Here is a 16,428-nt window from a genome sequence, read left to right on the forward strand (position 1 = left end):
ATAGTGGCCATATTTAAAACAATCCAATACTAAAACATGTACATCTGTCCAATCAGCTTTCAGTAAGGACCCTGCAGCTCCACCCACTTTACCAAATATGGTAATGACTGATTTTACTGTTTAAAAAGGCAGCTCAAACAATAATAGTTCAAGTTACGGTGGTTACATTTTTAAAAATCTATTGTTGGAAAGCTGGTTTCACAGCTTGGCGTTCTTTTGTTTACCGTGTAGTAGAAAAATGTCCTGCTTATGTTCGAAAGACGTGCTTTTATTTTGTGTAATCGTACCGGAAACACAATGTCTTCATCACTGCTGCATTAACGTGGCGTCGCTAACCGCCTTGGGTAGAGAAAGCCACGGCTGTTGCTCGGTGCGTGGTGCGAGAGACGGTTGTGCACTTACAGTGTTTTTATGTTTTTACAACTTAACAGTGAAGAAGTGAATCAATACTAACCTTTTTTCACTTCATAACATTCCAGACAATGAATGGTAAGTCAACGAACGGTACGTTGGGGGGAATGGCCTGTATCGAGGGTCTACCCCCGCTGCCGAAGAGCCTCAGCGGGCTGCTGAACTCAAGCGGCGGCTCCTGGAGAGAAATGGAGAGGATGTACGTGAAGAAAACCATGATCCAGGACGACCTGAGCCGAGGCAGGAACAACGCCGATAACCTGCTGGCCAACAAGCCGGCAAACCTCGACGCTGCTCTGGCTCTTCTGCGGAAAGAAATGGTAACAATTCAGCCAGTGTTCATTTTATCAGTAGACGGGAAAGTGCTGCTTTTTTCACCGCTGGTTCGGGCGACAGAGAGCCGTTGACCGCTTACATTTAGCCAAATTCCCAAAGGAAGCTCTTCTTGTTAGATTTGGCTTTAGGAAAAACGAAGCTTGAGCATTTTTACGATTAATAAGGTCACTTGTGTAGATTCGGCATGCATATAATTTATCATGCACCACATTATATAAATAAAATATTAAATTTCAGCAATGGATCTCGCTTTTTACAGCATACCTTGATTTTTTTGTGCAGGAAAGAAGGACCAAACCCAAATTTCTAATTGTTGTACAGTTGTAATAACCTTGTAGGTAAGTTTTCGTTTCCTCGGAGCATTTTTACACGCTACTCTGAAAATCTAACATCTTGTAAGGAAGATAAAACTCTTGAAGTGAGCACCTAATCCGAGAGGAATAAGATCAGGATCAGCTTTGGGGAGAAATTATGTCATTATGCTTGTGTTGACTTTCATTCTTAAGTTTAGCATCAACTCGGAAAAAATCCTCCAGCGGACTAGTTCCTGTTATTAGATTCACTGACATATAATCAGAGTTAAAGACAAACTCTTTTACTCTCCCTTGGCAGCAGCAGGGATTTTCATAGCAGAGTCAGACAAGATGTCATTACTGAGGTTGATCCATAACAGCTGTTGGTCATCACACAACAATAGCTTGTTTCTTAATATCAAATCAGGGGGGAGAACTGTTTTGGTGCATGCTTTGCTTCATCCTATTTCTACTTGGTGTGTTTTTTGTCTCCCTGCAGCACGTTCCCAGCTTATGCTGTTAATGTATCACTAAGAGTTTGTAGTTCACATAGCTCAGTAAGTGTTCAGTGTCCTATATTTTTAAGTCTGTAAGCCGCTCCCCAGTTTACAGAGCAGGGTGTTCGGTCGTGAGCTGACTCTGAATTGCGTCTGTCTGCTGAAAAACAATCCAGAGTTAATTCTGCGCTGTCAGCTGAGTGCTGTGCAGAAGAAATCTCTCTTTACCGCCAAATAATGATGCAAGATTCCCAAAAAGGTGCACAATAAGGACAGCTGGGGGATCGTTTTACGTTTTACTTTTACTGATTAGAAGTTGGGCTTTTGTGTTGTGCATTTGTTGAGGTTTTTTTGCAAAAATGTCAAGCTGTTCGTAAAATTTTACACTGGCTCTGAGGGGCAGAAACACAACAAGACGAGTCATTTTATAGTTGGGGTAGTCACTGTGTCAATGATAGAATGATTAACTCATTTATTGTTCTGAAAGGTTCAATTAGTTAGGATATTATAGATGTTCTATGTGTTACGGGTTAAAGTATTAAATGGGGAATAAAAACCCGAATGGGTTGTGGCTGCAGCTGTCTCACAGACATGTGTGTTAACGGTCATCTTGGCTCCGCCCCCTCCTCAGGTGGGACTGCGTCAGCAGGACATGTCGCTGCTGTGCCAGCTGTGGTCGCTCCACGAGTCCATCCAAGAGTACAAGGGCAGCTGCCAGGACCTGAGCGCCGCCTCCAGCCTCAGCATGATGGATAACGGCTACTTTGACGAGGACGATGAGTATTACCCGGAGCCTGGTGCCACTCCCACCGGGGAGCAGCCGGATGGAGAAGACGGAGCCGCAACAATGGCGGCAGCCAAGAATGGGAGCAGCAGCGGCAAAGATGACAGCTGGGACTCTTTCCGGGTTGCCCTCTGAGGCCTCGTTGTCAGCGTTTTTCTGCAGATGGGTTCTTTTTTTGGGGACGACAGACTGGGTTGAGCTGGAGGGAAAGTGAAGCTTCACAGAGGAGGAGTGGCAGGCTGTGGTGTCTAATTTTTTGGTAATAGTTTAATGCTCCAGCTTAACTTCAACTCCTCCTCAGGTGAAACATACACCTGCTTGTGCAGCAGGAGCTTCATCAAGCTGCAGAGCTGAGTGTTTTTTTGAGAAGTAGCTCGATAACGAAGACTCCTTCTACTTTAAATTAGGCAATATACAGCATATAGGTCTTTTTTATTAACTCTGCTGCTTCTATATCAGCTGGATTTGCAAGCAAGTCGTTCTTTCTTGTGGCAGAACTTTTCTCTTTTACATATACAAAAATATATGAACAAAGTTTTATTATTTATTATATAATATAAAGAACAAAAAGGTATTTTTCTCGTTTCTCTCCACGGACGCTTTGGGCTGCAGGCAGACGGACTCAACAGGTGGGAGATCCCAGAACTGCGGGTGGGATTTCTGCCTTTCGGTCTTGCTGCAACAAGATGCTCGACATTGAGGACAAGTTGATGGAAATGGCGTTTGTGTTACTTTAAATTGGTGAAATGGTTAATTTGCATAAAAGCAGAGGGTCTGGAGTGAGGTGGTCAGACCTGGCGGAGAAGGAAGCGAGGTGCTGGTGAACGGAGGAAGCAGAGCTCGGTAAACCTGGGGGCGTCCTCCCTTTGGATGGAGCAGCTGTCTGCTCTGAAAGTGTGAAACAGTTTCAGCTGTTTACGGAAAGCAGGAAGAAAAAAAAAGGCTCGATGCCCAGCGTGCTCCCCCCGACCTTCAAATCTACGACTGCTTTGACCCTTTGCAGTCAGCTTTGATGTGCAGGACTTTACACTTTCTGTCTTTTAATATGACCTGTGATCATGATGCTGAAACTGTGGAGCATAACTCATTTCATTGTTTTCAGAGATATGGCTGTCGTTTGCTCACCTGCAAACATAGAAATGTTGCTAAACATAAGTGAAGGCACAATGGCATTAACAACTTCATAGATTTCAGCTATTTCTTTGCTGAGAGCAGTGTTATCTTAATCCAAAGCAGAGGAAATAAAGGACAATTCTCCTTGAATATAGCTGAAATGAGTCAGAAAAGAACAGGCTGTGATGGCTTCTTCAGACACTTTCATCAGTGTTATCAGCTCATGATGAACCTTTTCTGGTTGTATAAATGTCACAGTAACATTTACCACGTTTACACTATTAGATCGCTGCGGGCTAGACGCACCTACAAGCCACGGCGTGCTGCACCCCGGGCGTGAAACTCCGAGCCAAAACCTTCAGCAGTTGAATTGTGTTGCTACTGGGTGTGGAGTAATGATCAAGCCTCCCTGCAGTGTACTGCGCTGTGTGAATAACCGGTTTGACCTGAATGAATCCTGTAAGCAGAAAAAGCCGCAGACGAGGCAGCAGAGCCAAGGTGTCTCCAGGCGGTGTCTCCTCTGATTGTAGGGCCACGTCAAAGGACTCTGTCCATTACGCCGCACCGCTGGAATGTCTTCTTTTGGACGCCACTCTGGGAACCGGGAAGGTTTTTTTGAACTTCTCACAGACCTCCACAGTTGTGTGCTGGACATCCAGCTCCAAACGGCTGAAAGAAATGAGTTGGTGAGCTTCTGGACTTCTCCATCAACTTGTACCCCCATTTCAGCCCGGTCTGGTCCAAAAACCCTATTAAGCCCCCCCCACGCCGCAGACGCCACAGAGGAGACTCTTTGCTCACCGTTTTTGGCTGGATAGTATAAACGTGGCCCTTGATGGGGAAACATCTGAGCTGAAATCAGAGCAGCTGTTGACACATTGTGTCTTTGGCCACGGGTTTTGCTGGCTGTGTGAAGAAAAGCTGTAGCTCTAAACATCAGCTGAAAAACACAGATTTGAACAGATCGCGTCCTCTGCTGGATCTAACAGATGTCATGAATATGATGTCAATGTTCCAACGTGTCTGCAGCTTTCCTTCTAAAACTGGAGCAGATGGAGCAGGTTTTCCAGTATAAGACAGTACTGGTCAGTTGAATAGTGTTGCTGCACGATTAGGAAAAAGCAGCCTAATTTCAGCCTCTTACGTGTATTCTTTGGCCGTTTCTTGCTGCAGGCGAAGGCAAACACCCTGAATGATGCGCTCGGTCTTCCTCTTCAGTTCCTTTCAGATTCGTGTTCATTCTTTGTCTCGTTTGGATCGTGTGTCGTCTCTGTGTCGACTGCTGTGCTAATTCAACACAAACCAAAGAAAGTACAGCACTCTGCATTGTATTTGGTCAAAGGTGCTGAAGTACGCGGTCGTATTAAAGTCCTCGTGATTGATGTCTGACGTCTTAAAGAATGTCTCTAACAGTTGTTCTAAACCTGCCGTCATCTCTATATTCTCACCGAATTGACCCAAAAGTGTTCAATTATTAAGGTTATTGTTCATTTGTTGTCATCACCCGATGAAAGTCTGTAAGATTTATGTATCCTTACACTGATTTGTGCATCTGTGTAGCAACAAGAGCTGCAACAATTGATCCATTAGTTGTTAGTAACCAACTAATTGAGTAATTCTTTAAAAAAAAAAGTTTGTTTACTCTTTTTTAACTGTAACCTGAATATTTTTGGACAAAAAATGTCATTTTAGGACTTAATCTTGAGCTGTGAAAAGCTGAAAGTGGAAATTATTCACATCATTTTCATATTTAATGGATCGCACAACTATTTGAGAACCGATTTGTCAGCTGCAGCCTTTCTACCAACATTTTAATTTAAATATTAAGGTTATCGCTCCTTCAATCCAACTACTTTGGGACATTTTAGTTTCAGAGGCACCTTCCTCAAACTCGAGCTTCAAAGCTTCAAACCAACTTTTAAAGGAATAGTTCAACAGTTTGGGAAATGTTCAACATGTTACATTAACTCTGGGTCTAATCTACATGGGGAACCAAGGCAGTTCCAGGGCAAATAAAGACAAACACTTTGTGGACTCGAGTTAATCTTTAGCCGACTCTGGTGCTCTTTGGGATCTCGTGTGGACTTCTGTCTTAACAGTTTTTGATAGTCCTGTGTGGCGAAGACTAACAGGGAATCCGGGTTTTCAGACTCCACCTGATGACATCTTCTGGTTAGTGTAGTTAGCAGTTAGTGTAACTCATCCCTTTTGAAGCTGGGTGATTGGAAGTGTGTGTTAGGGTAGCTTAGCAGTTAGCCTCCCACCCTCCTTCCACTGGAAAATTCCCATTGACCCAAACTATTCTTTAACCACTTTGATTAACCTGCCATTTTCCTCTGATCAGAGTTTCCTAATCGATTTACTTCATGCTTAACTGGATCTGAATGTTTGCTCTTTGTTTGTTATGTCTGTGTAGAAATATGCATCTTAATGCTGTCAATATTTCCAGTCAAACTCCAGATTCAGGTTCCGTTGGTCTGAAGCTCAAACCGTGTGTATCGATTCATTCACAGCATAAATCTTGACCCCAGGCTTTTTATTGGATGTCTACACAGTGAGTGCCTTTGCAAACCTCTGGCTTGCCATTCCTCATTTGAATTTCCACCCATTTTAAACGCATTTGGATTCTAAAGCTGCTGCATGTAGAATTTAAGACTTACCCACTAAAGCCCCTTACTAATAATGTATTGCATGACTGTTTTAATTAATGCCAAGCAGTTGTTGCTGGTCTGTCGCTGTGCAACACATTCCCAGAACAGGCAGATTAAAAGCTGCATTAAGAGATGTTGTTGTTCAGTAAAAAAATCAATTTTTCCAGGTTCTGCAGTTCTTGGTCTTGGCCTGAACTCCTCTGTCAGTCTTTATTTGCATGTTATTGAGGAGGATGCAGCTGGAGTGGGGGATCCTTGACTCTCCCCTCTTCCTGTCTTTTTTTGATGCTCTGAATCAAAAAGACCAACAAAGAACAAGTTTTACTCTCAAGATGAAGTTTAAGCTTCTGCATGTGGCAGCTTTAAACTCGAAAATGTGACAGCCTTAAAACCAGTCATGTCTTTTGTTAGGGAAGCTGCATGCTACTCTCCTCACTTGTATAATTGTGCTCTTGTTTGTGTTAAATCTCCCGATCCTCTGAGTTGGTCTTTATTACGCAAGCACACTGCGCTCCTTGTACAGTAACTCTGCTGCAGCTAAAGCCAGCGTAAGAGCGCTAAAAAGGAGCTTTAAATTCAACACCAGCTAACTGTACCCACGAGTGCGTGTTTCCTATTTCAAAAGCCTCAAATAATTCCCTATTTTCATGTGATTATTGGATGTGTAACACGCCGATGTCATCTCAGGGCAAACTTCTGGCTCCATGTGTTTTTGTGTGTGCTCGGCTCAGACTAAATATAATCGGTGACTTCGGGCTCATTCTGGTGATTTGAATGTGAAATGTTTTTGTGCGAGTCTCATAATCAAAGAGGCACCATTTTGTTCCAACTTTGAACAATCAAAGGAGGGCCGGACACTAAGTGGAGTCATAGACCAGAATGCAATGCAACCACAAAAGATTGATGCGTTATGACTAAAGTGAAGAGAGTTGCTGCAATCACAGTCACGCCTCCGTGTTTACGCCACTGTTGTGGTTTCTGTTGAATCACAAGGGAGGTGTGCTGCGATGCTTCTTTTATAACTCATCAAAGCCGGTCATAGCTGGCTTTTAGGATGCAAAAGAAACAAACAAGACCGCCTTAAAGGGCATCAATCAATCAATCAATCGTAGCTGATCAGAGAGGATACACTCAATATCTTAAATTTAATAAATGGGTTAAGTCTGCAATTGTTAACTTGATAATAAACCAGAAAAGATTGAAATTGTATTCGTACTTGTACAGCATATTACTCATAATCAAGCATTAAATCACTATAGTAGGAAAAAAAGGTTTTGATGTATTTTGTGTTGCATAAACAAAGGAAAAGACATAAAAGTTGTGTTCATTCCTCCTTTCTATGGATGACCATGCTACTGTTTGTCTGGACTGTAGCTCTCCTCTTGTACTTATACTGGTATGCATTTAATAAAGCGATTCCATACTTTTCAGGTCTGGTGTGATGTTTTATATAAAGTGAATATGTTTGGTACATTTTTAAAGCAGATAAATATGAGGTGTGTGATTTAAATGGGGTTTAAACATATTTGGCAGCCCAAGTTCAGACCGTGCATGTCCAGAGGAACTTAAACAGTAACAGTAAACTGTGTTGCTGGTTATTTCACCATGAACTGAAGTCTTAAACCAATGAAAAGCTGATCTGAAGATGGTGCTGCTGCAGCTGAAAAGTTAGGAGACCAGCAGTTCATCTTAAATGGAGACTAGAGTTAAAATGACATTTAAACCTATAAGGTGGTCACATTTATGCTACTCAAGTTTGAAATATTAACTGTATGGTATGAAAAATCCAAAACATGCCCATGTTAATGAATATAATGCGTTTCAGCTGAGGTTTAGGAGCAGGACCAATCCTCACACTCTTCACTTCCAGTAAAACCCTTCACACCCTCCCATCCTTCATCTTCACAAGCCCGGTTGGAGCCACTGATTCTTTTAGAATTTACACTAAATCATGCAGATCTTATGGTCTGGTCCTAGCGTTTAAAAGCCTTCTTAAGAAGAAGACAAAAGATGAAGTGGCAGATCTAGAAAACTACCTGAAAGCGATGTTCTTAAGAAAGAGGGACTAATCCAGCAAAGACCTGAGAGATGCATCTGGACCCTCAGCTGATCCATTTACTGTTCACCGAAGCCTCATCAGAAATGGTCTCCATGGAAAAATAAAGATGCTCATACCAGATACTGATTAGAGTCGCATTTCTATTCATATTTGTACATATTTCAATAAATCGCTGTAGTGTACATTGCCATGGAGTCAGGGCTGGACAGGGAGCCATAAGTGATAAGGACTTCAATCTGCTCAACATGCGTAAATACAAAGTTAGAACACAGGAAAGGCCTGCATCAGAAGCAAGACTGGGAAGTGCAATATGTCTCAAGCTTCCAGCACACCAGAGGAAAGTCAGGTAATCACCAAAGCTGTTTATCCCCCTGCAGCCATGAATGTCTGCTGCTCATGTTGGACCCACACAAATCTGATTTAACTGCCAGCACAGCAGGAGAAGTCAAGGAGATTAGCAGAGTAATTGGACATCATGTGGACTACCTCTTTCTTCAATTCTAATGAGAATCTACAGTTCTGCAGTTTTTTTATACGTTTCAAACCAACCAGACAAGCCCTGTAGTTGTGCCACTGAGAATGATTCTTATAATACATCAACAATCATCTCGTCCCAAAATGTCAGGCAGCCCCAGTAAAACAGAGGAAGACGCATCTCCCTCAGATCAAACTGCACTTCCTCTCCCTCTCTGTGCTGCTGCCCTACTTCTTACTTCTTCCTGAATGCATCGAACTTGCATTTAAATGCACCGATCTGCATTTTGGTCTTGAGCTGCTGCCATGCCTGTGCGGCTCCAGTCTCATTGATCATCACTGCAGCAGGGTGCTTTGATGTAGCAGCCTCTGGTGCTCGGAGGAATTACCGATGATGATAACACTGTTTTTATTTTCTCCATTTGAATTCTCAGAAACCTCCCTGGGAGACTGCAGAAATAGGTCACTCAGCATTAAACTCAAGTTCACACAGTATGAACACAGCTCTTCGATCTGTTTTCACTGTAGCATTTATAGCCATCGATCTTACAGTCGGACAGCGTATAAAATGTGTAAAAATGCTGTGGTATTCTCTTTGTTCGACTGTCCTTTGGGTGCAGTCTGCAGCGGTTGAAGTCCATGTCGTCTCTCTCCGGGCTCTAGTCTTGTGCTGCCTGCCTGAGCGTCTGTTCAGAGATTAGAGCAGATTAACATAATCTTGACTGAGAGAGAAAATCCAAGGTGCGCTTCACTCTCTCCACAGGACGGCACATCAGAGCCGGGCTGAAGCCTGCTCTATCACAATAATCTATATGCATGAGAGCTGAGCTTCCAGTGAATTAGTTGGAACACCACTACGGATATTTCAAGATCAGAGTCACCGGTTAATTATTGCCTTCGAATGAGTGTTTTCTGAAGCACTTTTTAGGCCACTGACCGCAGCACAGCCAGCTGCTTGTTTATCTGGCCTTCCTCTGTATTAGCCGTCTCTGTGACTGAAATATAAATGATCACTGGGTTCATATAGTAACGTTGTAAGGTTCAGCTGCTCTGCTTCCTGCTCACATCTTGTCTCGACTGCACTGAAGCAGCTTTGAAAACAGTCTCTGTAAGTAGCTGCTAATGAGTTTAAGGGCCAGCACTGACAACAAGCTTTTCCTTTAGCACCATGAGGTTTGTGCTTTTTAATTGTGTCAAATAATCAGAGGGTTTGTCACAGAAACTCATGCTTCCCTCCTCCCTGACTTGTCTTCTCGCACCAACTTCAGCTCAAAATTTCAGTTCATGAGTCTGCGCTTTGAACCTATAAATGAAAGCATTCCTGTGCTGAAAACAGACATTTTCTGTTTAGTTCCAACCTGTTGCAGCCTGAGGGTGTACTGAGTGCTGTGCTTTGTTCACACACACATGGCTGTGAGGTGACTGCTGTTACAGTAATCTGATTAGTAAAACTTGGATTAAACCGCTGCAGGAAATGAACAATAATGTCCAAACTCCACATTTAACATTTTTAAAGTTGGTTAGTTACATTGCTGTGCATCATTCAAAGAGGTCCTGACAGAGAAAACTAACATACAATAAAATTAACAGACATATAATATATCAGACTAGCCCTAAGGGCTCTCAAATTTACAGCAAGTTAAGTGAAATTACATCCATCCCTTTATGGCCGCAGTGTCCATCTTCTGATGGCTGCTTCCAGCAGGATAATGCATCATCTCACAAAGCTCATATCATCTCAAACTGGTTTCTTGAACATGACAATGACTTCCCTGAACTCCAGTGGCCTCCACAGTCACCAGATCTCACTCCTGCAGAGCACCTTTGGAAGATTCGCATCATAGATGTGCAGCCGACCCACAAACCTTACGGTCTGCCCTGTTGGGCCGAGCTTCTTCTCGCAGGGGAGAAACACCTCTGCTACGGCCGTCAGTCCAGTTGGACCCAGAATCCCACGAGAAATCCCACATCTGACCCCAGAAATGTTGTGGGAAAGAAACCACACTCCCAAGAGAAGAAGAGAAGTGTGAGACTGGAAATTCCATACTTGTCTTTTGTCGGTTTATTTCAGCCAAAACCTCGTGATGAAACGCTCTGACTATGCCAAAGCTTGACAGAAAGAAGTGCTACTGAAATGAAAAACATATATTTATGGAGTCTGTCACACAGTCCCAAGATCACCAAGTTTACAGGCAGCAATATGATATAAACAGAGCCAAGAAGGCACAAAAGGAGGATGGTCGCCCTGACCTTCCCAACACCACAGAATATATGTTCCAAAAAGCTCATATTATTGGAGGCTGACCCTTCAGAGGTAAATTCCCCTCATTCCACAAAACCTCCATCTGCTTGTGACGTTTGTTTTCCCGGTGAAACACTGTTCTGTTTGCTGACACACATTCCAGGGACAGAGGGCGCAGGTTTTGTGAATCTAACAAACGGTGGCCGGTCAAGGCATAACAGCAGGACTTTGCTCTCTGGAGCTAGCGTTGAGGCAGCAAACTTAACGTGATTAGCCGAGTTTAAATGATGTTCATGATGTTCTGGAGGTAATTTCTGTGGCTTTGTCTTCACAAAACAAAATAACATTAAATTGAATCCACTTCCAGTTACTTCTTACAGGAACCATCAAGTGAAACGATCTTTAAATCTTAAAACATAACTAAAATGCTTGACCTTCATCAGTAAAGTGCGAAAAAAGCAACTTGACCCCGTTTGAAACATGTTAAAAAAGGGTGCTATGAAATTATAATTAAAAAGTAAAAGAAAAAAAGATGATCCATCATTACATCCATTCGTCAAACCTTCAAATCCACGGAGTTAGATTCAGAAAACATATCCAGGTAAAATTGGTCAATTCGCCAACATTTGAACATCTAAATTCACTGACTAGTTTTTAAAATGACGGTTAAACTTTTCTATCAGTGTAATGTTCACTCCATAAATCAAGCTCTGTCAGAGTGGTTAGAAAAGCAGGAATCAGCAAAGATTGGATGCAAACTTCTGCTGCCTCCTTTGGGACATCATCGAGAGGAGAATCAGTGAAAGCGTGGAGCTCTTTTAAGGAAAGTTTAAACCTGAAACAGCTCATGTATTCAACCAGGACAATCTGGCAGTTAATGGAGAGCCACCTTCAACACCCTGAAAACTCTGACTTTAGACTCAGCATACCTCACTAAGCCATTAATCTCGCTTCAGATTACATCCCTCAGCAGGCTCTGTCTCCAAGAGGATTACATATCTTTTTTGGTAACATAGATTTAGATAGATATACTTTCCTTTTTACAGCTTAGGCTTTATTGTAGCAGTGAATAAGTGTAAAATCAATAAAGTGAGCTTCCCTTCGCCCCCCAGTCCTGTTGAGCCTCTTGATTTACTGTGTGTGTGTGTGTTGACAGACGGTGTGTGAGTCAGCTTAGGAAGGTGAGCTAAAGAATGTGCAGAGTGCTTCCAGGGTCCTGTCCAGACAGAGAAGTAGTTACTGAAATCCCAACCTCAGTGTGTGTTTGTGTCATTCCTGGCTCAGAAACTGGAGCATGTTAGTCTCTCTTTCTCTGTAGGATTTCCTCTTGAGTTGGTTTTAAATAGACAGAAATGGACTGGAAAGAGCAGGAGAGCAAAAAGGTTGAAAGAGAACCTGAAGAAAACTCAAAAAACTTGTCCTTTCTCCGTGTTTCAAGTAAACGAGGTTGCTATCCACCTTCACTCTTTCATCCCTGAGGTGCCGCACATGTAAGTCTGACCGTGGAGCAGATGTTCATTAAGATGTCGACATGTCCTGGATGCTCCAAGGAAGCCTCTGACAGGCCTGAGCCACACAGGTTTCTGACAGCAGGCCTAAACAAACGGCCACCAGAGACAGACGTCTGCTGCGGTTCAGGATCACTGGAGACGGGAGAGACAACAAAAGGACGGGAAAATCACACAAGCCCTTTTATTCATGTTCAACACGGTGCTTCAGAGAAATGTGGAATAACGCAGTGAGTGAGTGCAAAAAGAAACCGAGAGAGTAATAAAAAAAACAAAAAACATCTTAAATAACACAATGATCTTCAAAGTCTGAGCTCTCTGGGGTCAGGAACCAACACAAAGGGAGCTTTTTCAAGCAAAAGCAGAGCGAGTTGCCCCCTGCTGGAGATTTCAGCTTATCTGAGTAATCAAACATCATACTGTCTTTTTCTAGGAGTTCATTTAAGAGGGACTGAGATGAAGTGGAACTCTTCAAATGAAAATTAAAACACTGTGGACATAGTGGAGGCTGTGACCTCCAGGCTAAAGAGGAGAGGAACCACTTGGCTTTTTATCAGCACACAGTTTAAAAGCTGGCACTTATCCAAACATGGATAACCTATACATCTGTGAAGGATCAATTAATGCTCAGTTAACAAAGGCTTTGGTGCCACATATGCTGTCATCCAGACTATCTGTCGGAGAAAGAGTGTTGGTGCCGAACTGACCTGCCTGCAGTCCAGACCCGTCACCCACAGATAATATTTTGTGCATCATAGAATGAAAAATGTGTTAATGTAGGCAACTGAGATCCAATATATCCAGCAACATACCTCTGTACAAACTGTTCTGAAATGTCTCAAAAAAACATTTGATATCTTATCTTTCTGGATCATTTTCAATTATTTTAACTATTTGTATGAAGCTAAAAAGACAAAAACTTCCCATGCATTCCCCAGTCACAAACATAGATCATGTCAATGTGACGTGGGAAGACTGAATCCAGCTGTGTGACTTTAATTAAGACAAATGTTGCAGAAACTAAAGAATGAAAGCAAAGTCAGTAAGCTGGGCTTGATGTGGCTTTGAGGTAGGTATAGTTTGTTACTTTTGGGCAGAGACGAGCTGTTTGTTCTTAGCTCACAGCTGTAGCTCCATATTTAGCCAGATGTTAGCCATTTAACTGTAAATGTCTTTCTAAGAATCAAGATAATGCATCAGCACTCTGAAAGTTGGTGCAACATATCTCTTTATCCTCTTCTCACTACAATGTGACAAGTAACATCTTTAAAAATTCAACTGAGGACATCTGTGCATTCTCACTGCACCTCGGAGGAGCCACAACCCCCAGAGGAATCTCCTTATCCAGGCAAACAAAAAGCAAAGCTGTCTGAATATCTGATGTCTCCTACCTCTGATAGCCTGTGAGTTTGAGGTGAGCACAAACAGCTTGATGAGGCCCAGACAGAGCGGGGAGTAGTCATGCTCCCAGATAACAGCCGGGATGAGGAGGACTTTGCCGTAGCAGGACAGCAGCAGGGCCCTGAAGAGCAGGCTGAGCTCCAGCGTCCCTCCCTGCAGACAGCTAACCCACAACCAAAGGAAGCACAGCACGGCGCCGCAGAACGCCGACAGCTCTGCCAACACACGTGAACAAGCTCAGGAATTAATACCCAAACTTTGAATTTTATCAAGAGACATATCAAACACAATAACAAGTTTTTATCTTTCAATTTTCATATTTTGGAAAGTCTGGAGATGTCTCTTGGGACCCGATCTGAGATTCTTCCCCCATCTTTTAAATCTTCTAGACCGAATAAATGATTTACAGGTTATGTCAGTCACTGATTGTGAAAGTCATTTTGGTCAAAAACCAGTATATCCATAGATGAAGCACTCCAAAATATTTTCTTTCTCAGACAACACAAGTCGGGACTGTTTCAGTCAACTCCCATAACATCTATGAGCTCCCCTTGATCAGAGCTCTTGTGCTCCATCTAATACACATTAACATTACTTACCGAGGGCAACCAGTCCGAACATGCCGTAAAACTCCCATTCTTTGGTGTATCTGATGATGTCAGCGGGGTCGCTGCTCTGCTCAGAGCTATGGAGCACGGACCACCTGAGGTAGGCCTCACACAGCAGGCAGAAGACACACAACTTCCAGTGGATCTGCAGAGGCATGGAGCAACATTAACAACCCTGCGTCTTAAAGAAGAAACAGTTGGACCAATGTGTTCGAAAACACAAGTAAAAGATCGAAATATTTCAAAATTTTATTGTTTTTTTAAGCCGAAACCTTCATGAAAAGTTGGGATCACAGCGTTTTTACCACCGTGTTGCATCACCTTTTAACAAGGTTTTAATCATAAGTCTCAAACATTTTAAATTCTCAGTTGCAACATTTGATTTGTTCTCTGTAACATTTTCAATGAGCAGGTTTTTTGAAACACACAAAGAAAAATCGCATTCCTCTGAAAATGGTCAGACACAAGGACTGAAAATGAGAGAAAAAGCAGCCAATATCCAAAGATAGACTTTATTTTGAGATAAGCTAAGCCTGGAGAACTATTGCTCAAGACCACTTTAAAAGATTACAAGAAAGTCTGGCTGCTGGGAAGGAAAATATAAAGAAATTTGGCCTGAATAAAGACTTCAGCACAGTATTGTACACGCAAATATGTTAAATATCAGTTAAAAAACTAAAAGGTTACTTACGTTTAAGCGCGTGTTAAACAAAATGTGTCTGAATGCCTGTGTCTTGCACAAAATGGCATCAATGAGGATGATAACTGGGTCATACTCTATGTATTTATCCACTGGCTTCTGGCAGGACTCCTGGAGAAACAGACAACAGTAATAAGAACCACATAATGTTTAAATATCGTCGTGTAGGCATGGCACTAAAATACTATACAGCATTTTAAAGAAACACCAAAGAGACGTCAGACGAGTCAACAGACAACACAACAACCACTTACAGCGTTTGAATTATCAATAACCAAGTTATACAGATAAAGACTAACTGCATTTCTGATTTATTTACATTCCGATGGACCTAATTATTGGCTAATATGCTCGTCAAAACACTGTGAAGTTACACTACACAGCTCAAAACAAAAGTCAATAATGAACCCACGCAAATAGTTATCTTCAGGATGCCATTACTGTAATCCCTGTGAAGCTCCGCCGCTTTTTCGTTACATTCAACACATCTATAAACGTCTTTCCCCATTCTTTAATTTATCCACAGCTATTAGCTACATGCTAACTTTCAAAACAACCAAACCGGAAGTTTAACCCGGAAGTTCCACTATTCATACCATTCCGACTTCAAAATAAAAGTACAGATTTGGCAGCTTCTGAAAAGTTGTCTTCTCAAACGTGTAGCTCTCAAACTCTCAAATGTACATGTTTTGTGATTGATCATGATTTGATGTGATATTATGTTTTAAGAACAGTTGTTCTGTGGCTGACAGGAGGACTCAAGAGAGTAATATAATCAGCACAGATCATTATAAGGACACAGTTACAGACAGTTAAGGACACAGTTTTTTGTGACCTCACCCGGAAAACACTTTCCGTTGAACATCTGTGCATTGGCAATAAAGGTTCTTATTCTTAGGATAAGACAAGTAAAAAAGAGATGATAGACACTCAAGAGTATCTGTAACTCTAACCATTGGCACCCATAATCACATTTCAAAGACCTGACAAAACAAGAAAGTTTTGAGCCTTGATTTAAAAGTAGCAACATTTGGGGCACATCTAAGTGTTTTAGGGAGTTTGTTCAAGAAATAAGCAGCACAATGTCTGAATGATGCTTTACCATTTTTTGTCCTTGGACTATAAACCGTTAGCAGACCCTTTCCAGGTGAGCTCAGGGCTCTGGATGGTTGATGGGGAATAAGAATGTTTAGCAGGTATTTTGGGATTCATAGACCAGCAAATTAATTTTTAATTAAATTCTCTCACACAGAGGGAGCCAGTGCAAAGAGCTGAGAACTGGTGTGATGTAGTCGTATTTTTTTTTTTTTTTTTTAGTACCCATGCAGCTGCATTTTCAACACGCTGCAAT

The 16,428-nt window shown here is 42.1% G+C and overlaps 2 protein-coding genes across 2 annotated transcripts; one reads left to right on the top strand and one right to left on the bottom strand.

Annotated features, from left to right (window-relative positions):
• Positions 1-330: 330 nt before the first annotated feature.
• On the top strand, positions 331-7,511 carry fam89a (family with sequence similarity 89 member A). Its single transcript, XM_072362136.1, has 3 exons — positions 331-370; positions 480-731; positions 2,169-7,511. Exons 2-3 carry the CDS (start codon positions 483-485, stop codon positions 2,454-2,456), a joined length of 537 nt encoding a protein of 178 aa, XP_072218237.1. The 5' UTR covers positions 331-370; positions 480-482; the 3' UTR covers positions 2,457-7,511.
• Positions 7,512-10,450: 2,939 nt separating this feature from the next.
• Positions 10,451-15,639, bottom strand: arv1 (ARV1 homolog, fatty acid homeostasis modulator). The gene is made up of 5 exons (XM_072362710.1): positions 15,490-15,639; positions 15,069-15,188; positions 14,369-14,522; positions 13,760-13,984; positions 10,451-12,503 (listed from the first exon to the last, which is right to left on the bottom strand). Exons 1-5 carry the CDS (start codon positions 15,583-15,585, stop codon positions 12,379-12,381), a joined length of 720 nt encoding a protein of 239 aa, XP_072218811.1. The 5' UTR covers positions 15,586-15,639; the 3' UTR covers positions 10,451-12,378.
• Between the last annotated feature and the right edge of the window lie 789 nt (positions 15,640-16,428).

Source organism: Leuresthes tenuis, unplaced genomic scaffold, assembly GCF_036924035.1.
Source record: "Leuresthes tenuis unplaced genomic scaffold, fLeuTen1.0.hap1 SCAF_13, whole genome shotgun sequence".
Lineage (NCBI taxonomy): Eukaryota > Metazoa > Chordata > Actinopteri > Atheriniformes > Atherinopsidae > Leuresthes > Leuresthes tenuis.